The 25818-nt window shown below is 39.1% G+C and overlaps 2 protein-coding genes across 2 annotated transcripts in view; one reads left to right on the top strand and one right to left on the bottom strand.

Moving 5' to 3' along the window:
• The window catches only part of LOC145478098 (uncharacterized), a 16497-nt gene extending 11461 nt beyond the window's left edge, over nucleotides 1-5036 (bottom strand). The window contains exons 1-4 of the mRNA XM_081456007.1: nucleotides 4521-5036; nucleotides 1932-2023; nucleotides 776-958; nucleotides 248-459 (exon numbers count right to left, since the gene is read on the bottom strand). Of these exons, the coding sequence (XP_081312133.1) occupies nucleotides 248-459; nucleotides 776-958; nucleotides 1932-1983 (447 nt within the window). The 5' untranslated portion in view covers nucleotides 1984-2023; nucleotides 4521-5036. The remainder of the gene's footprint in view (nucleotides 1-247; nucleotides 460-775; nucleotides 959-1931; nucleotides 2024-4520) is intronic.
• A 9215-nt stretch (nucleotides 5037-14251) lies between these two features.
• On the top strand, nucleotides 14252-15637 carry LOC145468405 (uncharacterized). Its single transcript, XM_081452107.1, has one exon. The coding sequence runs from the start codon at nucleotides 14259-14261 to the stop codon at nucleotides 15315-15317; it is 1059 nt and encodes a 352-aa protein (XP_081308233.1). The 5' UTR covers nucleotides 14252-14258; the 3' UTR covers nucleotides 15318-15637.
• Nucleotides 15638-25818: the final 10181 nt, after the last annotated feature.

The following is a 25818-nucleotide window of genomic DNA, read 5'->3' on the forward strand; positions in this document are numbered from 1 at the left end:
GGACCCCCAGATAAGACGTACCATAAGGAATGGAATATAATCGATTCTACTGAAGTAGTGCCAAAATAACATTTAAACCCAAGAAGGTAGGACGAAGCTTTTGTCCAGTGTTAGGGGTACCCCGTTCTACCTCAAAAGAGCAGAATACGACAAGGAGAGTGGAGCGCGAATCAAGGAAGTGAGCTTGACTGAACTCATACATCAGGATTTAGAATTCTGAAACAAACAGAATGAACACGTATGTTACCTCTTTCTTCAAAAACTGCTCCGCTTTTTCCTGAGCCTCGTCAATTATCTTGAGTTGTTTGTCCACCAATTTCCCCGCCACTTCGATCCCTTTTTCGATAACAGCTTCTTGTACTTTTGGATTCTTCAGAAGCGTCAAAGCCACTGCTGGTAATGCACGCTTTTCAACTCCCTCCTCTGTCTCCTTCCCCTCGCCTTGTTCTCCTGTTGTTTCTACATCAGTACAAACAGCCAATCATTTGACCGGCATTATATCTCATGTCAAAAATACAGCTTAATGTGTAGATGAAGACCGTTGAAACGAACTATTGTATCGTCGTTGGAAATTAGTCCAAACCGAACGCTTTGCTGAGAAAAGGAATTGCCAGCTAGTTTGGGGACGATATGCATATCATAGGGTTGCAGTAGTACAATAATAACCCTATTGCTATGAAACCTATGTGACGCCAAAATGTTTCAAAAAAAACAAAAAAACAAAAAAAAAACAAACAAACAAGTAGCGAAAGAAGGAAAATTAAAACTACATTACCTTCGGTAACTTCAGCCTCATCTCTAACGCTATTCGTTTTTGTTATTTTTTCATCATCTATTCCGTTTAGCTTTCCGGACGAAGAACCACTTTGATTAACTTCATTTTCAGTGAGGGGGCTTTCACCTGACGAATCTCGTCTATACTCAACACCTTGTTTAATGTGTCCAGCTCGGATAGAACCTTAATCAATAATAAAGATAAAGTATCAGCCAGTGATCACGTGAGATGAACGCGAAGCACAATAGCCTATTTCCGAACCCTAAACCCCTCTCTACCAAAGCGAGGCCTGGTGTACAACCATTCATATTAAAATGAGTTTAACTTGCATGAGAGCAAAATATCATTTTCATCAGGAGCTATATGAAAGGTTGAGCACCAAGAATCGCTTTGAGAAAGTGGCTAAAGGTAATTCGGAAATGGCCTATTTTATTCTGTTTTCTATGAAAGATATTCAAGGTTTTTGTTGTTGACCAATGAGAGATCGGAAATATAGACGATATCAGTTTTCTCTCAAATCCCTTGCTCAGTTACGTTTTTCGTCATGAACTTAAACAGATAAGGACCATGTGAATTACAGTCAAACCTCTACTAACGGCCACCTCTCTACGATGGCCACTTTTTTGTCCTGGCGGACAGTCCATACATTCACTCTTGTTTCAAGCTCTCTCCAAAGGCCACCTCTCCACAACGGCAACGGCCACTAAAGCACGCCCCAACTGCCAAAATAACCTCTCGACAAGGGGCATTTAATCAACGACTTACGAACACCGTGTACAAAACCTCATCTCTTATTGTAACAAGTTACCAAGCTTGATCCCTACCACGCGTCTTTGGTCTCTGTTTCTGTTTGGAATCTGTTTTACTGATGTATTTTTCATTTTGTTACGTATTTATATGCTACAATATGCAGTTTTACAAATAATAACAATGTAGATTCCGAAAAAAGTGTCATGTTACACCCCTACCCCCCCTCCCCCCCCCCCGATAACGGCCATCTCTCTACAACGGCCACTTTTTTCTGCCTTCAAGGTGGCCGTTGCGGAGAGGTTCAACTCTATTCTTGTATTTCTCAGGGGCGCATGCGTGCTTAGAGATAGATGTTCCAAAACGCGTACGTGAGATCTTTTCCCGCGATCTTTCTCAGTTTACCTACCTGCAAATAAAGTGAAAAACATTACCACGATAGCAACTTTCCAAAGAATCATTTCTCTGGCATAGCACGAGAGACTACTGTAAAGAACAATGCTAAAATAAAAAAAAAATTCACAATCAATATAGTTGCTAATTCAGATTTCTTGGTATAATTCTTTCTTTCTTTTGCCAAGTTTCCCCTCTTTAAACTTTGAAATACATCATCATTTATTCGCCGAATAAGGTAAGTGCTATGTCTACCATTTTTGCGTTAAGTTTTCCATTTTTTCGTTTAATCAATTCCTATGCAAATTACGCTATCCTTTGGCCCACTGGGACAAATGATTTGCATCGCTCACGGACTAGCTTATATTTAATTTAGGGATAAAGGTTCCGTGATAATTTTAAAGTTTAAAAGACCGACCAAGCGACGACCGTAGCTTGCGTATCCAGGACCCGTCCAGTTTTACTTCGGTCATTCTGGTAGAATTCCTGTAAGTCCTTGTTTGTAGTACTGTTTTATTTCTGTTAACCTAAGCTCTCTGCTATTATTGCACTGTTAAAAATATCTGTTTTGTTGTTGTGTTTCGTATCCTTCAGGCAAACTCGTAATCATGCGATTAAACAGAAAATTGTACGATGTTTGAAGTATAACGTACACTCTATGCACTTTGTGGTACACTTTGAAGCATATAAAATATGGACTTGAACGCATCAGTATGTGACGGAATGCTATAGATAACGTTTCAAATCAATCCTCAGGACCGAGTTGTTCGAAAGCCGGTTAACATTAACCCAGGATTAAAAGTTAGGGTTGTGTAATCAAAAATAGTCCGCCTTTTGCCTCGGGCTGCGGAATGGTTCACAGTTCATAAGACAACAATTATTTCATGAGTGTTAGCGCGCACTTGTTATAGAGCCGATGAAATAACCAACGAGGGCGCAATGTCGATTTCCAATCCCCTCATGTTCAACAATGGCAAATAGACTAACTGTTTTAGTAACCTATCATTTCGGTTTATGCCGCTGAATTTAGTTTAAAATTACTACCTTACTCCAATATCGAATGAAATGGACTTTTTAATATGCTCTAAACGAACCGTCGGTGGCACACGTTCACTGTGTAAGTTGAATGACACACATAAGAAAACGAACGAAAGAAAAGAACTGTTCAGGAATATTCTTGCTCCGTCTTCTCTAAAGTTGTGTACATCATGGAAAGTTATGAAAAATTAAAAAGATGCAGATTAAAGGGAAGATGCGAACTAATAAACCATTTTACAGTTGTCCGCTCAGTGACCTGGCCTTTGAATGGCAGCGAGGCTGGAGGTGACCTTGTTTTGATACAGACCTCACTGCTTTTGTTGTGTAAATCAAGTTGTACTAATGTTAACTAGGTGCATTTACATGACACAAGCAGAGAGGTCTGTATCAAAGCAAGGTCGCCTCCAGCCTCGCCGGCATTCAAAGGCCAGGTCACTGAGCAGACAACTGTAAAATGGTCTGGAAATGGCTGAAAATGTAGCGTTTCCTTCATTGTAAGTCAAATTGAGCAACAAATCGCCTGCCTTTAGATACAAAGAAATTAACGAAACTGAGCTGAGAACCGATTACTAGCACAGACGGTAAAAATAAGGACAAAAGAAACTGTCAATAGCTACACCGACGGAGAGAAACATATTGAGGTTTGAAAAGAATTTCATTGTTCATGGTTTTTGATTATACTGAACGTCACGAACAAATGCCGGCTAGTGTCAACAATTATCATATAGAATAAACAAGCGTCATTTTAAAGTACATTACAGCTGAGCCTAATTTTGTTTTAACCCTCAGAAAAATTGTTTAAGCTCTCGGATGTTTCCGTTAAGGTGTTACGAATTGTTAAACAGCTCGAGAAAACTCAGTCGTAGTTTATGGACCATATATTTGCCTTCCCCCACCCCCCTTTCCCGTCCCCCTCCCTCCGAAGCCCGAGACACGCACGGGCGGAGCGAGACTCCAAACTCCAAGCGATAACTCCTCGCTTATAGTTTGGGCAAAATATCGTGCTCACCATAACTGATAACTTTCGTGGTTGACCAGCTGTTAACCAGTTGAAAGTTATTGCCATTTCCTGTCGATTTCTTTAGACACAAGATCTGACTATAAATTCTTAGTGTATCATTTTGAGTCTTTCAACATCTCAATGAAATCGTTTTCATTTAAAGCCCGAGCATTATTAGCCAGATTTTCCGGAGAACAATAGCCACAGTTTGATATGACTGTGTCTGAGATCCTTACCAAAAGTTTCTTACTTTAGCGTTCTTCAAATTTGTACTTTACAAAGCTGGACCTGATCTTTGAAATATTTATCTTAACTCGCACCTTGGAAGCGATCTTTGATCGTAATGAACTAAATACATTCCAATTTTGATTACTACAATTGTGCATATTTCGACACTAATAATGGTCGGTTATAAAAACATAAATTTGATTTCAAAGAATTTTGTGGATCAAAAAAGTTATTTTGTTATGGGTATATTGAAGAACCCAAATTCCTCACGGAACGTACATACTGAAGCTTACATTAGGGAACAAACATTGCACTGTCGACTTTTTTTCTTCCTCTTACCTTTAAACACTTTCTCTTCCAAAAAACGTGAACCTTCTTGCCAGACCACTAGTCAAGGCTAAAATGCCATCGCCGTGCCATAGGAGTCAAATTTCTAAGAAGAATAACGGGTGCTCGTTAACCAACCATGAGCTCACGTTGAGGGCGTGCCAGGCTCTTACACATCAAAACAGGTGCCTAGCACTCCCACATTAGGGTGCCTGGCTTTTGGGCGGTACTTCCATTGTTACCAAAGCTTACGTGAACATTTGACCACTGTCTTCAAGCCGAATTTAACTTCCTTTAACTTCCATTGCATCTTATACTATACTGCATCAATTTGTTATCGTTTTTGAGACATCCCTCACCACATATACAATACGCTTTGTAAGTCATGACTTTAAGGTTGGCAATTCCATTTTTCGCTGCAGTTTTTTGACGGTCGTACCGTGCATATATTATTACGTTCCTCACGCACGAAACTGATCCACGTGGCTCTAGCCTGCGTGGCAGGCCGTAGAAGGGAAGGCGGGGGAGGGGGGGGGGGGTGGGAAAGGGTTAAAATGAGCGCGGGAGGATCGAGCACACTTCGAGGAGGGACGGCCTGCAAGGACGCCATTGTTTTCTTCGTTTTTTTTCGTCCACCAGACGAACTTAAAAATCCCGGTTGGTCAGATTTAGTGAATTATTCAATCTGTTGTTCTGATTGGTCAGCGACCTGTCATTCAAGAGCATGGAGGTCTTTTCACATTCATATTCAACGTGGTGGATAAATCAGGGGATCGTTTCGAACTATTTCTAGAGGAAATGCTACGATCTTTCGAAGAAAACTGGTATCAAATTCGTGCTAAAAGCAGAGCAAAAGAAGGCGATTGAACAATTGTTTGAAAAAAGGATCTTTTAGCCGTTTTACCTACAGGCTATGGAAAGAGTCTCATTTTTCAGCTTCTTGTGTTGCTCGCGAAAAGAGCTAAAAATTATGCATCTTTGTTAGTCATAACGCCTCTTGTCAATATTATTAACGACCAGATTGTAGAAGTCGAGGCCATGAATTTTACCGCCTGCACTCGGCTCAGAAGCTAGTTTGTTTGGAAGGCATCGAAGGAAGCAAATTTGGTGCTGTCTATGCATTGACGGAAAGTGCTTCAGATAAGCGATTTCTACAGTCACTGAAGAAGAACACTACTTTCAGTAGCAATTTAGTGGCTTGTGTTGTAGATGAGTCGCATACAGTTGAAACATGAACAGGCATTGCAGGCCAACTGCGAATCGTTGTTAGAAGCAATCACTGTTATCCCAACGTTCTTCAGAGATTCGCTTAAGACAACTCCGAATATTTCTTTTCTCGCCGACGATTTAAATATGTTTACACACGCTTTTGCAACAAAGCTTCCATAGGTTACTTTTAGATTCACCTGGCAAGCTCTTCAAACATTGTTTGTTTTCTTTTTTGGGCCGGCCTCTTCTCTCGCTTTTTCTAACCTCTGGAGGTCTTCAAATTATTATTTCATTTTCTCGCGCAAAAAATACAAGAAATACAAGAATCCGTTGGCGCCTACAGACTTTGCCACGAAAGAAGCGGCGTTATTCTGATTGGATGATTTTGACAACCAGAAATTCCACAGTTGAGTGGGTTTTCCATAGTTAATTAGGGGGCGGAATGAAGAAAACAATAGCGTCCCTGCAGGCGTCCCCTACCCACACGCGCTTTGCGCGCTCGTGTTTCCCCTTTCCCTCCCCTTCGGACGCCTGCCACGCAGGCTACCTGGTTCTGGATGAGCAGACAAAAATAATTCTTACTCCCCATTTCTCCAGTGCAAGAAAGCCTACAACTCTATTCAAATCAAAACAAATAATAACTGCAGAAAAGAAGCTTAATTTCGTTCATACATCAGTAGTTACAAAGATAGAAATTTATGAGGGTAATAAATAGTATTAAGTATAATTTCAGAGCTGAACAAAGAGTTCCCAGCAATCTGATTGGTCGAGCGATTCCTTATATGACGCTTTATGTAATAGCCCAAGTTATTCTCGCATCAGGAGCCATAATCGGGGACGGAGACCGTAAGCGCGCGCCATTTCTAGTATTAGGGTTGTCCCCATGATATGGGACAATAATTCTATTTTTAGAACAAATTGCGCCATCGCCTGCGGCACACGCGCGTACATGCTGCGAGGATTTTTGCGGATGTCGCGCGGGAGGAAATGGCGTCCGAAATTCCCGAAAATTTTCATGTTTTTGGCCCACAACTCAACGCGTTCACGTCTGTTGGAATTTTGCTTAAGTATTTTCGTCGTAAGCTGCTCCAGTTTGAGTGAAGTAAGACAGTGTCGAATTTAGGTATGTTCCGCTGTAAGCTTATATATATCGCTGACCAAGTTGTGTTCCGACGGATGCTTCTTTTACATGAGCTGTACATTACTCCACTGTAAATTTCACATATGTTGAAGATTAACAGCTTTTCCATTACACAGCAAAAAACTAGCTGGATATATTTAGATATAGCAGAGCTTCAGGGCTTCATAGTTTCCTAGCTCCTCTTGCCACACACTTGCGAGGAATTTGTCAGTCTATCGCGACCGAAAAGTAAAACAAAATAATTGCTAGTTTGAGTTTCGCTTGAATTTTAAGCAACGCTTGATGTTTCATCCAAGGCCCAATAACTTTACGTCCTTAGATACTGCTCAGTTTTATTCGTGTAAAAATCCAGTAAATTCTCTGTTGTCAATGAATGAGAGCGCCCGCCGATGCGTGTTTTCAGTACAGTCAGTAAACATGACAAATTGTACTTCCGCCGCTCTTTCGTGTGAAAGCGTACATCGAACTCAAACAATAACTCTATAGTTTTTAAATATGTTTAAGATTGATAAATGTTTGAGAACATATAAAAGCTAAGCTTGAAATATGTGAATAAAGCAGAAATAATCAGCAAAGTTACGATGACGCTTTCTTTAATCAACTTGGAATAACGATTTCGAGTTTGTTGATCGAGCTATCAAAACTCCTTGTCTATTTTCATTTTCGCAGTGTAAAACTTCACTATGCTCATGTTGAAGAAACACACATGATGTTAGTAGCCTTTTTTGCGTTCGTGAAATTTGTTACAGCATCTCAGCACAAAAGATAACGAAAGAAATCTTTGTCAAGATTTGTTGACAATTCAAACACCGACTCGGACTTGAAAGTGTACGAGCTGCACTATGCAAATGAGCTAATTGTATGCGTCAGACTTTCCTTTCAAAAACTTTTGCAAACTCACCAAACAAGCAGAAACAATAAGAAACCGTCAAAACAGGTTTTGGTTATGATGAACCATTGTCTGAGAAACTCACAAATTAACTCGATACCAGAGTGTAGAGTTTTCTTGCTATATTCTTAAGTCAGAACAAACGCAAAAACATACGCGTAAGCTTACAACTAGCGTGAGCAGATCTTAGTATTCATTCCCAGCGCGAGATTGAAGTCTTGTTTTCGACCCTGAAAAACCCACCTTTTCCGTTAGCTCAGAGCATAAAACTACATATAAGCGCCCTGGTTCGTATTCCCTGCCTTATTCCCTGCCATCGCTGTGAAAAATACGCAAGAGAATCTCTCAACTCTCACCATTTGATCACACAACGTGACAACATCCACGCGAGAGCCCCCGACACGTGCGTGAATCCGCGCGGATATATGACATCAGGATGGCGCAATTTGTTCTAAAATAGAAAAATTGTCCCATATCATAGGTGCGCGCGAATCCCGAGACTTACGGTCTCCGTCCCCGATCATGGCTCCTGTCTCGCATTTTAATTGGTTCTTGCCTATGGTCTATTAGAGGACAGACGCACGATTGACGTCATCATGACAAAGTTTTTCCCTCTGTGTTTTAAAATGGCGGAAACTTTGGAGAATTTAGATAATATTTTACGTGACTGGGCAAAAGATAAGGCACAAAAAAGTCTTGTCGAGCCATTGAACAGCTACAAGAAGCAGGAAGAAGAAAGATAAAGCCGTTTCTTTTTAGAAAATGACTCAGGAAAAATACACGAGCAGTCTCAGTCGACAGTCGAGTGAGACTAAACCAAGCACAAAATTGGTCTTGGTAAGCCGAGAACCATTGCTTTATCTCGAATTTAACAAACCCAATAAACAAAATTTTCATGAAATTAATTTATTTAAAAAATTCAACTTTTTTCAGTCTTAAAATAGCTGTGACTGATTGATGTCAGAAATGAAACATCAAAACATCACTTCTTTAAATCAGTTAAAATAAACGCATAACCTTGCTTTCTGATGCAAATACTTCAGTCCGTGTCAGGACACGGCAGCAAACAAAGTATAGCTAACTACAGCTCACGGCCACCTGTATCGCAGCTAAAAGGTGTCTCCGACACTATTTCAAACTGATTTGAGAATCACCAACCACAGAGGACACAAATTTCCACCGTCACTAGCGCTCGTTTCATTCAAAACGCAAATCGAATAGCCTCTAGGTTGACAGCAACCGCAAGTTTTCCGAGCGTATTTTTTCAACTCCTGCAATATTCAAGGCAACGTCCAAGCTTTTTGGCTCACAGGGCTGCTCTGATGTCAAAAACTGACTTGACTTTTCCAGCATTTTCTTTAAGATTTGTAGATTTCGCAGTTCAATTCTGCTTTCGGTGTCAGTTTTCATTCCACGAGAAGCGACGCTCGAGTCAAGTTTGACAGTGGCGTGATTTTCCTGGACCAATCACAGTTCTTCGCTACGCATAACAACCAATTAGATTACTACATTTTGTGTAGACAATAGATTACGTCAAATGGCTTTTCTCGTGTTCGCCACCGTGGGCAAAGGCCAGCTTTCGAGTTATGTTGAAAGATTTTGATATAAAATAGCTTTATCTGTAGTAGTTTGTTTCGTTATTATATACAACAAATACATTCCATGTTGCCGTGCTTCTGATCTAGCTGTTCAGTAATACACAACAGAAGACGTCAAAATGCGGTAAGAACATCAGTGAGACACTCGGCTATCGCCTCGTGTGCCACTTTTTTGTTCTTACCACATTTTGACGTCATCTGTGATGTATTACTGAACAGACGCACGGCAACATGGAATCTATTTGTTAAATATTCACTGCTCCAGGCGGTTATTATAACATTTTCGAGGCCTGGTTACTAAGCTCGCCATTTTTGCCATCTCGCCAAGTAAACATGGCCGACAGTTGCTGAATCAAATTTTTATTTATTCGAAAGACATCACTCCAAGTCCAGGATATTTGGAAGGATGGAGAATTTTCAAAATGATTGCTGTCGCCCTTGGACGAAAAATCCTTTCAATAACTCGTATTGAAGGAATTTAAGAATCGCAAACGCAGTGGTGACGTTGATCGCCAGCAGGTCAGATCGATTGACCGAAATTTATTTTTCTTCAAACTAAAGGTACTCATTTTTAGGCGATGATGACAGCTGTGAATGAGGTCAACAATGATAAAACAATGGTAGGGGATGAATTTATTTTTCGTAGTGTTTCGCTTGTTTGTTTTACTGCCGAACTTGATGTGTAAATTGATTCACAATCGATGTAAGCTATTACATGTAAGCTTATTATTAAAACTACGGCTGAATGAGTGTATGCAAACGAACAGTCTGTTTTAGTCGTTATTCTGTGTTTCACCTCTGAAAATTATACTTAAACAATTATTCGCCTCCGGCTCGGTGAACATTGGTGAGACGAAGTCGAGGTGAATATTCACCTATGTTAACCGAGCCTGAGGCGAATAATTGTTAAGTATCAATATCTTTTGCTAAAATCGTGACTCTCGATACCGCGCTGGGTACGTTTCTTACGACAATTCCTCAGAATCAAGGTATTTTTCACACGCTTTATCTCTGAGACGAAGTCGGTGGCACCCATTTTATCTTTCATGACTGAGACATGTAACTGAATATCTAACGGAGTAAAATTTTAACAAACGAAGTATCTATTAGAAGATCTTCGGGTGCACCTTTTTCATAACTACTAGAACGTTCTGTTTCTATAGAAAAACTTGTTCATCTTGAAGCGCTGAAGGCAGTATGAACGTAACATACATGAAGACGACACTTCTCAAACTCTATGAACTAAAGAGTATATCACTTTTCACTGACCTCATGTTTATTCGAGGCAAATATTTACATTGGATCTAGACTCTTTTCAGAAGTGTCTGTAGTATATCAACATGAACAACTCGACAACGGTAAATTCATCTGATGATTACCCAGTTAAACTAAATCATTGTTTCAAGCTTTTGTTTTTAAATTACTGAGTAGTTAAATGTATACAGATATACTTTACCGTCAACAAGATTAGGAATTATGAGATTCATAACATTTAAAGAAAATAACAGGTGCTAGTGTTAAGAAATCCGGTGTCATTCTGGTTTCTTTCGCATATGAACTCATTTAACTAACCCCAACGCTCGTGTCATGTTGATCAATTCACCTGTCACATTTACATTTTTCAAGTTTGTTCAGTTCGAAATCCATTTCAACGTTCTCCACTTTTAACCGCGCTTGTGGAACCTTTTTATGCTTAGTAGCTCTCGGACATTCGTCTACCTTAGTTAACTATTACTTAGAGGCCAAGGGCTCCTGTGATTAAACGGCATTTCCGTACAACGGAAAAACCAAAAAAGCTCCTTTAAATCTACTTTTGTCCATCGATGGAGCTTGTGTCATGTGCAAAAAAGTAGACAACAATCAATCACCATTCGCCTCCAATTATTCCATTTTCTAAATCAGAAAAGGCCGGATAACTCGCCAACGATGCATTAAAACATAGGCACGCAAGGCGTGCAAGAGTTATTTTTTTGTGTGAAGTGTCGGAGATAGAAGCATTCATGGTACAGTGATGATTTGGTTAATTTGGCAAGTTTTTATGGTTGCGATGTTACATCGGTCATGGTAAGATAGCTAAATAGCAAGCCATAAAATGTTTGACTGAACAAACGACAGTAACCTTACACGTCTCCTGATTAATGTAGATGCCATCTTATTTTCTAACAGGAAATTTGATTCGTCCTTTGATACAACCCGCACTGTGATTGGTGTGACACGCGCACATGCATAACTCCCTCACTCACCGATCACATAACCCTTCCAAGAGGAATTTTTGCTCAAAAATACTCAAGTTAATTTAGAGACTTTTTCGCATTTTATACGAGTCGTAAGTTTACCCTTTTACACAACACAACGCAACATAACACAACTTCACCAAAAATAGAAAGAAAGAAACCTCTCTGACACGTTGAAAGTCTGATTTAATTAAATGCACTTTAACTTGACGCCACGCAGTCTTCAAAGAACATTTGAACAGTTTTCATACTTTTTACCTTTAAAAATATCGGACTAAAATGAATGTCATTAAATAAAACTATTAAACTGCTACTGCAGAGACGTAAAAACACTCTAGAAATGACAGCTTCTTTTTTGTTTAATATCCTGGGAACAATAGCCGATAACTTGTAAGCTCTAATTGAATTTACTCCCATATGAAAAACAAAAGTGTCGAGTTACCATTTGTAACTAAAAATAGCAAACATCTCGTGGGAACAAGTGGTGACGATTCGTCAGCTCTAATTGACTTTACTACCTTGTGAAAAGCAAGAGTGTCAAATTATCCATTGTAACTAAAAAATAAAAATATCTCGTTATATTTGCGTGTAATAAGAACAAAACAATCGTTACCGCACTTACTATTGTAAACGTTAGAACTGCTTCAAATCTAAACAGTCTCGTCTCCTCTAACACATGTCCTAAGAACTAGAACTGACGATTCGTGACGTCTAATTGAATTTACTCCTTGTCAAAAACAAAAGTATCAAGTCACCCTTTGTAATTAAAAAATAAAAATATCTCGTGCCATTTGCCTACTACTAACTCATGAACTGCTTCAAAACTCAAGACTCATCTCGTTTATAACTAACCACCATTACACTGAAAATTATCCACTCTAAAACAACCCAATGTACATATGTAACTGTCACACTCCCCTCCAAACCGGACTAAAAATCACAAACCGGCAACATACACGTCACTCTTTATTTTTCAATTACCAAAGTTCTTATGTTTATACATACCTTTACAACAAGAAATTTGATTGGCTGTTCATAATAGATCCAATCTGATTGGTGTGACATACATACATCTCTCACTCACTCACTCACTCACTCACCCATTGACCCGTCCATAACATACCCGACGCGCCGACTAAGAAGTATTTTTTTTACAAAAAAATAACTCAAAAATGTTGTTACACAATATTGTGTCACATCAGTAATTATTTCATGGATTGTTTTAATCGGTATTTTACAAACAAAATATCATGACATTGATTTTATTGTCAGTACTTGACTGAAAATTATCATTTTGTCGCATTCAGGACATTCAGCTACGGATCAGGCGTCGCCAGCGGTTATAAGGAGAAACCTAGGAGATAAAACGTTAAAAAATGTTCTAATGATGTGAATAGTCACAAGGCATCACAGGTGTACCTTCAGACACAACAGGTGTCTGAATTGAAGAGCCGTTGTTCCGATGGTGTTTTGTTTAAGTTGTGTGTGTCCTTTGTTTAATGTTTTGGTGAAGTCCCTAACAAAAGCGAAATCAATTTCATTTGATATGTTTTTTTATTTTTTTTGCGAACTTGTTCACACGCATAAAAATCATACTTTCGTACAATTCTCATAAACTGGAAACAAATCCAAATTATAGTTTAAATATCTGTTCCATCCTTTAATGAAACAGCTGTCAGTTTTCAGCACAGACCAGGAAAAAGATCTGGCCGAAAGACTTTTTTGTTTTTAGGTCAATGATTATGTTTCAAACAGGGCTGTATTATCAGATATTTTCATAATACTACTGACATAGAAAGTCTGCTATGTATCTAATTCAATAGTCTAATGCACGTGCTATTCGTCAGTTACCGCACGTGCAGTCATTAATTTACTCATAAAACCTTACCAAGTGAGATTTACAAATCATTTGGTTCACAAAACATCCAGCATGTCTTACAGTTTTATTTTATTCCGTCATATTAACAAGCTTTCCTTCACAGCGATCAGACAAAAATAAGGGCCTGTGGATATGGTAACTGAGTTACCTTTCTAGAAATAAATGCCAAAACGTTCACTTGCAGGTAGAGTCACTCCTCAATATAAGTCATATTGGAATAAAAACGTTCTCTGGTTAAATATATTAAAAACATAAGCTTTCGGCTATCAGTCTATAGCCTTTAACGAATGAAAAAGGTGGCGCGCAAGCGAAAATATATACGAATGGGGTGCGAAAAATTGAGAAAAAACAAGCGTGAAAAAAGCTAGAAGATAAAAATGTAAATGAGGCCTGATTACAATAAAATCGAGTATTGCCTAGGCAACGGTTTTGAGTTGTTTTCCGCGTCGACGGTTTTTGCTGTGTGCCAAGATTCTAGTGTTTTTCGAAAGCGGTAATTGCCTTTGTCAATGACACAAGCATTGTCGAAATCAATGGAGTGATTGTTTTGCCACGCATGGTTGGCAACATTAGAGCCATTTGAATAGTTCTTCAAGTTTCGTTGATGTTCCTTTTTTCGGGTTTGGAAGCATCTTCCGGTTTCTCCTATGTAATTCCAAGGGCAGTCTTTACATGGAATGTTGTAAACAACATTACATTGAAAATCTGAGGGTTGTCTGAACTTTGGTGACGGGAATTCTTGTTGAAGGGATGGATATTCTGTTCTCAATTCCTCACAGTTCGCCAAAGAAGTGGCTAATATGGAAATCTCTGATGATGAAGTTATGGTCTCATTTGACGTTGTGTCGCTTTTCACAGCTATTCCAGTCAACAAAGCCTGTGAATACATTCGGAGCAAATTAAACAATGACACCACATTACGATACAGAACAATTCTCAGCACAGATGACATCATTTCTCTACTGGATTTCACTCTTTCAAACAATTATTTTGTCTATAATAACTGCATATACAAACAGATCCACGGCTGTGCAATGGGCAGTCCAGTTAGCCCCATTGTTGCTAACCTCTGCATGGAGGTGATCGAGGATTTAGCTATCAGTACCTCCCCAGTCCCACCAAGGGTTTGGAAACGATATGTTGACGACAGCTTTGTGATTATCAAGAAGGACCCCGTTTCTTCCTTCCACGATACTCTTAACGCCTGTGATCCCAAAATTTCTTTCACAATCGAACCTGAAAACAACGGCCAAATTGCCTTCTTAGACACCTTGGTTTCCAGAAAAAATGGAGTTGCCTTTATTGATATATATCGGAAGCCAACCCATACTGACCGTTATTTGGATTTCTCTTCCCATCATGCAAAAGAACACAAAATCAGCACGGCCTCGACCCTCTTGTTCCGGGCATCCAACCTCCCTAGCAGCTTTGAAGGAAAAACACGTGAAACCAATCATGTTAGGGCCGCGTTAGAAGCTAATGGTTACCCACCGGCTGTTATTTCTAACATTCTCAATAAGAAGCCACCCCCATCTACAGTTCCTCCACCAGAAGAACTGGTTTCTATGTTCTTCAAATGGGCTGCTCCATCTAATATGTACCAGGGTTTTGCATGTCTCCCCTACATCAGCGGCCTAACCGAACCCCTCACAAGATTACTCCGCAAAAATGATATCCGAGTTGTCAACAAACCACTTAAAACCCTTCAACAAGAATTCCCGTCACCAAAGTTCAGACAACCCTCAGATTTTCAATGTAATGTTGTTTACAACATTCCATGTAAAGACTGCCCTTGGAATTACATAGGAGAAACTGGAAGATGCTTCCAAACCCGAAAAAGGAACATCAACGAAACTTGAAGAACTATTCAAATGGCTCTAATGTTGCCAACCATGCGTGGCAAAACAATCACTCCATTGATTTCGACAATGCTTGTGTCATTGACAAAGGCAATTACCGCTTTCGAAAAACACTAGAATCTTGGCACACAGCAAAAACCGTCGACGCGGAAAACAACTCAAAACCGTTGCCTAGGCAATACTCGATTTTATTGTAATCAGGCGTCATTTACATTTTTATCTTCTAGCTTTTTTCACGCTTGTTTTTTATTCTCAATTTTTCGCACCCCATTCGTATATATTTTCGCTTGCGCGCCACCTTTTTCATTCGTTAAAGGCTATAGACTGATAGCCGAAAGCTTATGTTTTTAATATATTTAACCAGAGAACGTTTTTATTCCAATATGTCTTATCCTGGTTACAGTTCTATTTTTATAAGTCATATTTCCTGTTTCAATAACCAGATTTACAGAAATTTTGTTACATTTTTCTGCGAGTGTAAAGAAATATAAGTAGTATCAGCGTTTGTATGTAAGCTGTTCTATTCAACTGCGAGATTTGGGTCTCTGGAGTGAACCACATGCAAACAGTAAAACAACCAACCGAGGAATGCGATAACTTCTCTTTGATACTAGCAATAAAGTTTATTTTATCAATAAGTTCTTATTAATAAAACGTAGTTAATTCTCTCATACTTCACATGTTGTGTTCATACGAGTTGAACTGAACCAAAATAACAACTACAGACCTTTACGAGAAGTCAGAGACCACGTGGAACAGTTCAGACTTCATGAATGACTTGTTTCTTTTCGAAGAAAATTTCAGAAGGAAAAAGAAATACCCACAATCTATAAAAACGATCATTTGAGTAGAACATTTGCTCGTACCACCAGTGCTGATCCACCTGCTACTTTATTGTCAAAATATTTTAGTAACGTCGCGGCAGCGATTACACTTTCAAGAATAAACTTTGAAAACAGCGCTGACGAAAGAGTGAAACTAATATCTTATATTGAATAAATTAAGACGTTCATTATCAGATCGATTTTTTTTCTTGATTAACGCTGGGCCCCGAGTTAAAGCAGGGTTCAAATAAAGCCCGGGTCTAGGGTTGAATGCCCTAAATACTGACACAGTACATCACCTATCTGCTAGATATATTGAGTTCACGTATGAGCCCATTCCCAGGCTAGCGTTTATATTCAGGTCCTACGCAATTTAAGGGAGCAAGGTTAATATCAGTTTATAGAATAAAAAGGTCCACCTTTTGGAAGGTAGTTCTGGTGTTTTACTCAGATGCAATCAATAGGTAGGTGGCTACTAGGTAAGCGCGCTTCAAAAAGTTCTGGCCTCAGTTGTTCGAAGGCTGGATAACGCTATCCACCCGATAAATTGCTATCCAGTGGATAAGTGTTTACAAAACAAACCACGCTATCCACTGGATAGTGATTTATCCGGTGGATAGCGTTGTCTGCCTTCTGAACAACCCGGGCCTGCCATATGTGGCGGCGTTCTGAGTGTGCGCATGCAGGTTATTCTGGACTCTTTCTTCTCCCGCCTGCGTTAAAACTTTATTTGGGGCGGGGAACGGGGTACTTATAAATCGCTCCTCTCCTTCCAAAGAAAGAGCACAGTTGTGTGAGCTCATTTGTCACTTTAGTAGCCGGGCCTTAGTACGCTTCAGGTTATTTATCTATATCGCCTTACCGACCTCGAGTTATTTCCGTGCCATTATTGACACTGAGCTTGTCAAAGTCCTTTGAAATCTTTTCGCGCAAGACAAAATTCGGAATTCGACTGTTTTTGGTTCGTAACTCGGACCTGTCTTACAAATTAACATTGCAAATTATTTCAATAGTGCGTGCTTACATTACTGATAGCCCTTTTCACGGTTAACTTTGCTCACTTGCATTGCAATAAAATCTAGCATGTATGTGAGGCAATTTCGGGCTATTTTGTAGTTTTAGCCCGAAATTACCTCGCATCCACGTTGGATCACATTGTAATGCAAATGAGAAAAATTAACCGTGAAAAGGGCGATTATTCATCACAATTTCAGTTTGTTATCGACTTTTGTTGGTTCGTGCTCCGTGTCATAAAAATTAATGTTGAAGAAGGAGGTAGACTTGGTCTGTGGCCAGCTAACAATCACTGAGCCCAAAAAGAGATACAATCAACCTGAAATCATGATGGTTTGGCGAAGCACACGATACTGACATTGCACGTGTCTGATTAATTATCCTGGAGGCATTACGCTGCCGTATAATATTTTCCAGGTTTGTAGAAATTCGTCAGTATACTACGGAGGCAGTATCAACTTGAAGTGATATTAACTGCTTGTTTTACCAACATTTGTTTTGCGAACTTGTTTTTTGATTGCCCCCAGCCTATTATTCGAACGACACTCACAGTAATTCGAGAAAAACACGTTTGCAGTCTAGTGAAGACTGTCGGGATACAAACAGACTTTTTGCAGTGATGGGGGATGGGGGGGGAAACTCCCATATAAAAAAAGGACGGGGGTGTTCGTCGTACTTTTTAGGGGTTAAAAAGCATTTTTAGTACCTCTTAGGGTGTTCAGCCTCAAAAGGTCGACAATGGGAGCCTATTTGACAGAGGATATTTGCCAATCTATGCAATTTTATGTGTAGAAGATATTCAAAGCAATTAATTGTCTTTATCGCTGTTAAAAATTATGAAAGGGTCAGCTTATGTGTTGTTTTAGAATTGATACCTCTCAGAAATGAAACCCTTCAGATTCTAGGCGGTTTATATAACGGCGAGATTTTCATCCAGGCTTGAATGATAGGAAAACGTTTGCCACTCGGCTATCGCTTCGCGTGCCACCTTGTTTGTCCTTACTATATTTTGACGTCATTTCCTTGCATACCGCGGCTGCGCCCGCAGTACAAGCGGAAGTCAAAACTTAGCTGTCCTACCGAAAAGACAAGATAATAGCCTTTTTCTTCGAAGCTGACAAAAATAAAGCCAAAGCTAAAGTTGCTTTGCCCTCTTCCAATAGTTAACTTGAGAATTCCAGGTTTTATTTGACGAGGAACAGCATATTTTGTTCAAAACTAGAGGCTTTGCTGCGTATACCCAGGCAGTCGTTATACTGAGAAGCACTAGCTATATTGCAATTGAGCTAAATGTTCTGCATTTGAAGTTGTACGAAATTCAATCGAATCGATGTGCTTAAGCTCTTCTGGTTTTGATTGCATTTCTTGGAATCGATTAATAGCTTATTACACGTTTGCAGGTCTTTAGGGCGTGAAAAGAGTCAAGATCTTTATATCAGCCTATAATGTTATTTGCGTTTCTCAAGCAAGCGAGACATTTTGAATTTCCGAGTTATGGCGGTGCGTGACATAGACCTATGAACGCGTTTGTCGAAAAACATATACTTATGTCGTGATTTTTAGCCCAATCAGCAGTTAAAGTACTAGGAAAAGTGCTTATGTAAATGCTTGTTTGTTCAGTACAGATAATCAGTCGCCTAGATAGCCCAAGTAGGCTCCAGATGTTTACACTATTTTTCGGCGGCAATGTTGGCGTACCGCGGAGGTACTGGTCTCTGTAAATTTGTGCAAAATATTTGGACGAATGTCTGAGCTTGGGAAAACGCACAGACTTAAAAATTAGCGAAGTGTCATCTTTATTAATCTCCTATAACATCACAATTTCTTGATTTAATCCACTTAATCGAATAGATTTTTTATTGCGTCAGGATTGCGTGACAGTGCAAGCCAAGAATTGTTTTGCTGGGGTCAACATACATGTACATTAGTTTCTTTCAGCTTAAATGTAAAATAATTCGCTACATGGGTTTCACTCTTGTAAAAGACACATAACTCTGTTACAAGAAAATAACGAGAAAATATCGTTTAGTTCTAGATTCTATCTTTATTATACTTAACGAAGTTTCTCGGAGCGTTTTACTTAGGTGTACTCGAACGGATACATTCGTAAACAAATTTTCTAACCTTTCTGCTCTTGTTGCTCAGACGTTCTTGAGTTCGTGCTGGGATTCTACTTGGTTCACGATCATACGATGACGCTTCTGAAGATGCTTTTTATCAAGTTGAAGACTTGATAGCCCCGGTTGATGGCTCCTTTGGTATAAAATGATTCTTGATAAATTCACTCAAAATGTTCGCTCGTAAATTGATCTCTCGTAAGGCTTGCAGACCGACCCGTTCCGAAAACGCTTAATGTCCTTTAGTGTTGGTCTACCTCGAACGGTGTGTTCGTTTGTGTATGATTTCATCGCCCCAGAAATGACGGAATCCGTGCTAACGACAACAACTTCTGTAAATTCCATGTGCTGTACGCATGCACAGGTGACGCATGCGCTTTAGAGACCAGACGACGATTTGTGACTGAACGAGGAAAAACAAGATCTTTAAGATCTTATAACCGCGCTTTTAAATTTTAACTGTTTTCTTAGCTCTACAGTCGCAATGCAGGGCAGATTCCATTGATTACTGTAGACACATCACTTGATCAACACAAACTGTATTATTGCACCTCCAGTCGTAGCCGTTGTGAAATCTCCGATGACGTAATCGTCTTAATCTGGAACTTTCATCGGGATATGTATGGGCATGATGATACAAACACTATTAACAACAATTTTCTTTCTTAAAAGTCAGGATTAAATTTAATTGTTTTTTTCCCTTGAGCAAAGGGCTAGCCAAGAAGTCAGACGAGTCACATAATTCAAGAATTGCGTCATCCACGGCTATCTTTAGTACGGTGGTTATTTCCCTACCAATGACGTAATCCTTGCATGTTCTGACAAGTTCTTTGCTTGGCTTGCAAATATTTAATTTTCCTTCCAATCTATGAACTCGCTGTGATGAAAGAACCAAAGAATTTACTTCATTTGCCTAAAACCACAAGAAATACTCGCAAAATTGCAAAAAAATTAATGACCACCGCTTCTGGCGAAATAAACTTGCAAAGTAAACAGGATCGTATTTTTCACGCAGCGAAAGTGAAAGCTGCAACGTCAACGCGTTCCATGGCTGACGTAGTACCTTTTTTTAAAGTATTTATGATTTCCCTTCGAATCCAACGCTTTGATAAAACCAAAGAAAATATATTTTACACACAAATAAAGAAAACAATATCCGTAACATTGTCCTTGTATTAATGTTTCAACAGCTTTTGGCGAGTAAACATCACAGGTTGCGTGACTCAAGATTTGGTCGAGAGGAAGTTTGGGTCTGGTCACCGACAAAACTAAACAAGAAGATCTGTTAGATCTTATAAACGCGCTTTTAAAATTTAACTGTTTTCTTAGTACTACAGTCGCAACGCAGTGCATATTCCAAAGCAATCTTTGATGATTCATTGATTACTGTAGACATCACAGCACTTGATCGACACAAACTCTATTATCGCACCATCAGTCGTAGCCGTTGTGACATCTCCGATGACGTAATAGTCTTAATCTGGAACTTTCTTCGGGATATGTATGGGCATGAAGATACGAACACTATTACAAACCGCTTTCTTTCTTTAAAGTCACGATTAAATTTAATTGTTTTTTTCCCTTGAGTTAAGGGTTAGCAAAGAAGTCAGACGAGTCACATAATTCAAGAATTGCGTTATCTACGGCTATCTTTAGTACGGTGGTTATTTCCCTATCAATGACGTAATCTTTGCACGTTCTGACACGTTCTTTGCTTGGCTTGCAAATATTTAATTTTCCTTCCGATCTATGAACTCGCTGCGATGAAACAGTCAAAGGATTTACTTCATTTGCCTAAAACCGCAAGAAATACTGGCAAAATTACAAATAAATTAATGACCGTCGCTTCTGCCGAAATAAACTTGCAAAGTAAACACGATCTTATTTGTCACGTAGCGAAAGTGGAAGCTGCAACGTCAGCGCATTCCATGGCTGACGTAATACCTTTTTTCAGCGTATTTATTATTCCCTTTAAATCCAACGCTTTGATAAAAAAACAAGAAAATATATTTTACCTACAAAAAAGAAAACAATATCCGTAAAATTGTCCGTGTATTTATGTTTTAACAGCTTCTGGCGGAAAAACATCACACGTTGCGTGACTCAATGTTTGGCGGAGCGGAGGTCTGCGTCTGGTCACCGACAAAAAAAAAAAAATAACAAACCACGGGTAAACCTAGAACCGCGCTTTTAAAATTTAACTGTTTGCTTAGCACTACCGTCGGAACGCAGTGCACATTCCAAAGCAGTCATTGATGATTCTTTTCTTACTGTAGACATCACATCACTTGATCAACACAAACTGTATTATTGCACCATCAGTGGTAGCCATTGACAAATCTCCGATGACGTAATGGTCTTAATCTTTGTAGAACTTTCTTCGGGATATGTATGGGCATGAGCGATATGAATGACACGATAATAACACTATTAACAACAGCTTTCTTTCTTAAAAGTCATGATTAAATTTAATTGGTGTTTTCCACGAGTAAAGGGCTAGCAAAGTAGTCACACAAGTCATATAATTTAATAATAAAACTCTATCCCGACCGATGTATCGATTTTGGTCACTCCAGTGACCACAGATTGAAAACGTGACAGAAAATTGGCGTTACTTTCGATTCTCACAAATTTGGACAGTGGGATGATCTCATCATTAGCCAATTATCAGTCCGGAATATCCCGATAAGTTAGGACATCTGTTATGTCACGAAACTCACGTTTCAACCAATGAGAATGCGTGTTTTGGTTGGAGTGTTGTGTTTCAAAACAAACCAAGAGATTCAAGATGGCGGACAAAGAGAGTCGCGAATACTCTCCAATGCCATGAATGCAGACCTTCGGGAGGTATAGATTTATCTCAAATTGAGTTAAATACTGTCCAAATTATAAAATAAAAGGAAAGTTTGTGTTCGCGTTCCATGTCACAGACAATTCTGCCCAGATAACGATTATCCTCGGACCGAAGGAAGCACCACAGAACGCGATGCGGGCCACGTTTGACGAGCTGCTGTTATCACTCTTTGGAAAGAGACCGTACAATCGGTAAGCATCTTTACTCTGCATTTTTCTAAGCACAGAAATGATCGATATGAGAATTGACGCTTTCCTCCTATCTAGGGATTATCGGGCCGAAATCGACAGCACTCGCGTGTTCTTATATGCCAGCAAAGATAAATTGTAGATGTCCGAAATGTTATACGTTTTGGCTAAATCGAGGAAATGAAATCATCATTTAACAAATTTCACGAGTGAGAAATTCTTGTTCTTTTATACAAAATAAACTAAGCTAGAAAAAATGTATCCAAAATTTTAGTGCCGTCAGATGCAGGGATAGTCAAAAATTCTGTCAATATATTATTTGTAAATCTGAAATTTCTCCATTTTGGTATTTATTTCAAATATTTCTTGTATCTATTTGTTACTGTGCTAAAAGATATCATGTCTGATTTCCACATTTAAATTATGAAAACTTACATATAATTGCTGACTTTCACAAGTTATTTACCCAAAAATATCAAAATATATTTCCTGGACAGGTTGACAAGGGAGCATTCACAATCCATCCACATGTCCCAAGGTTTTATTGTATATTTATTTAAAGTATACAAAACAAATTTAGTCTTGAAAGTGAAATCCATTTTATTTTATTCACTCTTTAGGTACTCTCGACCTTGAATTTGCCTCTTGGCAGAATGCAGGACCTGAAACAAATCACAAGCGCTTAGAAGATTATTACATTGCTTACAGATGTCAATATTATTACAAATGTATTTTTCGTGTTAACATATGAATTTATTTTGAATGTAGTTACCACATTAGTCTCATTAAATAAGAGATTGCCCTCAAGTGGTCTGATAACTCTTATGTTTTCTATTTTTTATTACATATTCTTAACCAAACTGATATGTTTCCTGTTCACAACCAATTAATGTTTTGCATTAGTTTCACAATTAGTGATGTTCAACACTCGACACTACATTCTAAACTCTCGTACCTTTTCAGTCTCTGTGTTCATAAAAATTATTTTGCAAAAACATTACTTTCTGGTACATTCAAGCTTCATAGGGAGGTGAAAAGAATCATCATCTACTAGGTACAGCTGCTGTGTGTATAGTTTTTAAACAATGCCAAAAAAAAAAGAGTACAATGCCCCCTACAAACCTTAACTTACATATTTGCATGGCCCTCAACGTCTGGTAAATGAGCACAAACAAGCTCTCTACCCTTTGTGCCATTCCTTGGGATACTGATAGCATCCATTTACAGGGAATCACTGCACTACCCCTGGCCTGTCTGTTTCGCTGCCACTTCTGTGTTGTAGGTGGTTTTCCACAGGCTGCTGGCTCTCCAGTGATAAAAATGGGGTGCACATTCGGTGAATCCACCAAAACAGAGACCTCCCAAATTTGTTTAATTTCGTCCGCGTACTTAGCGACGTCTTATTTCCTCTCTTTTCCCTTTGTTTTTTCCCCAAAAATTCGGCAAAGTGCCTCGAGCAGTCGAGTATGCTCTTCCATGTACTTAAGAGAGAGAAATTGGAAACAACTGTCATAAAAATGAAGGAACGATGCATTACTCAAGCCTTATAACAACAGCGGTTCAAGTACACTTGTAACGCCTCAAATTCAAAGAGAGTTTACAAAATATCGACGTTGTTTACAACCGTGTAATTTGGCATGATGAAACTTTAACAACACTAGAACCAGTAAAAAACATACACAGCTCAATGAAAAATACGTGAATACTAGAAAATAACGCGTACACTTTACTAACCTTAATATTTGGCCACAAAATCGCGTCTACATCGTCGCTTGACACGAAAAAAACTCAAAGATTAGAAGACAGTCAACGTTCTCCTACTACCAAAATGGCCGCTTATTCTCCTTCTCAACGTCTGGTCGCAAAAAGTCCTGGATAATGCTGGCCAGACTCTATGCGAGACTGGAAACAACATACTTTCTTTGTCCGCATAAAAGGTCCGCCATTTTCCCTGCTAACAATAGCTTCATGACGTCATGACTGTCCTAATTTATCGGGATATTCCGGACTGATTATAGGCCATCTTTCAGCTCTTTTCGTCATATCCCCCCTCGGGAGAATTTTTGTCAAGTTAGCTAATTTAGTATGCAAGCCACCGTAATGGCGGTCACCCTCGACGAAATGTTTATTTGCTCAAAATTGGGGCAAAATCTTTCGGAGATGGAAATCAGGACATTTGTAAGGATACAGAAAGTAATTTGGGGCCGGTTGCTGGCTTCTAAGGCTGAATTTATCCAGAAGTAAGCTGTATTTTCGTTTTCGTGCCGAAAGCCATGCGATGAAATGTTATCGGCTTGTTCTGCTGTCTTGGTCTGTTTTTCTCTTGGTCTTTCTTGTAGCCCGCCGAGGCCAGTCTTTCGTCTAAATGAGTTGAAAAAAGTTCGAAAAAGATGTTCCCATTCAAGTATAAGCTCTCAGGCGATAATTCTGGAGACCTTTGGCCGAAACGTTCGGCTTTGTTATGTTCGTGTTTTTCGGTTGCTATGGGTGACCGTTGCTTCCTTTGTTAGGTCAAGTCTGGGGAGTGAGGTCACAAAAAAATTCTAGTTAATTCTGGTTTTGTTCGATTTCGCTGAAATTTTAACACGATAAAGCTGGATTGTTAACGAATAGATTTACCGCCGGCCGATGTGTGGTAGCTATTAACGCTGAAGTGTTATATCGCTTCGAAGTCAGGGTTTTGAAGAGATTTTTTGCAACGTGTGGGTTCGGCGTGATTTTCTTATCGGAGGTTTTTGTTGACCCCGGAGGAAAAAATATCCGGAAAAGGTCATTTCATCGACTATTCAAAGGAATATAAATATGTATATGTTCCGAGCTAAATTTCTGCTGAAAAAATATAATTTTTGACGAACGCTGGGTTTTTAATTTTTTCCCGCGAAAGTCAGTATGGGAGATTAGATTTATGAATGTTTCAACAGCTTTTGGCGAGTAAACATCACAGGTTGCGTGACTCAAAATTTGGCCGAGTGGAAGCTTGGGTCTGGTCGCAGACAAATCTGCGAAAAAAAAAATAAAAAACGGGTAAACCATGAACCGCGCTCGGCCCATGGCCGCGCGGTTAACAAGAAGATCTGTTAGATCTTATAAACGCGCTTTTAAAATTTAACTGTTTTCTTAGTACTACAGTCGCAACGCAGTGCATATTCCAAAGCAATCTTTGATGATTCATTGATTACTGTAGACATCACAGCACTTGATCGACACAAACTCTATTATCGCACCATCAGTCGTAGCCGTTGTGACATCTCCGATGACGTAATAGTCTTAATCTGGAACTTTCTTCGGGATATGTATGGGCATGAAGATACGAACACTATTACAAACCGCTTTCTTTCTTTAAAGTCACGATTAAATTTAATTGTTTTTTTCCCTTGAGTTAAGGGTTAGCAAAGAAGTCAGACGAGTCACATAATTCAAGAATTGCGTTATCTACGGCTATCTTTAGTACGGTGGTTATTTCCCTATCAATGACGTAATCTTTGCACGTTCTGACACGTTCTT

Source organism: Orbicella franksi, chromosome 2 (genome assembly GCF_964199315.1).
Source record: "Orbicella franksi chromosome 2, jaOrbFran1.1, whole genome shotgun sequence".
Classification (NCBI taxonomy): Eukaryota; Metazoa; Cnidaria; class Anthozoa; order Scleractinia; family Merulinidae; genus Orbicella; species Orbicella franksi.

Bases quoted from the DNA above. Each gene is read 5' to 3' on its own strand.
- LOC145468405 (XM_081452107.1), top strand. From the start codon at position 14,259: ATGGAAATCTCTGATGATGAAGTTATGGTCTCATTTGACGTTGTGTCG.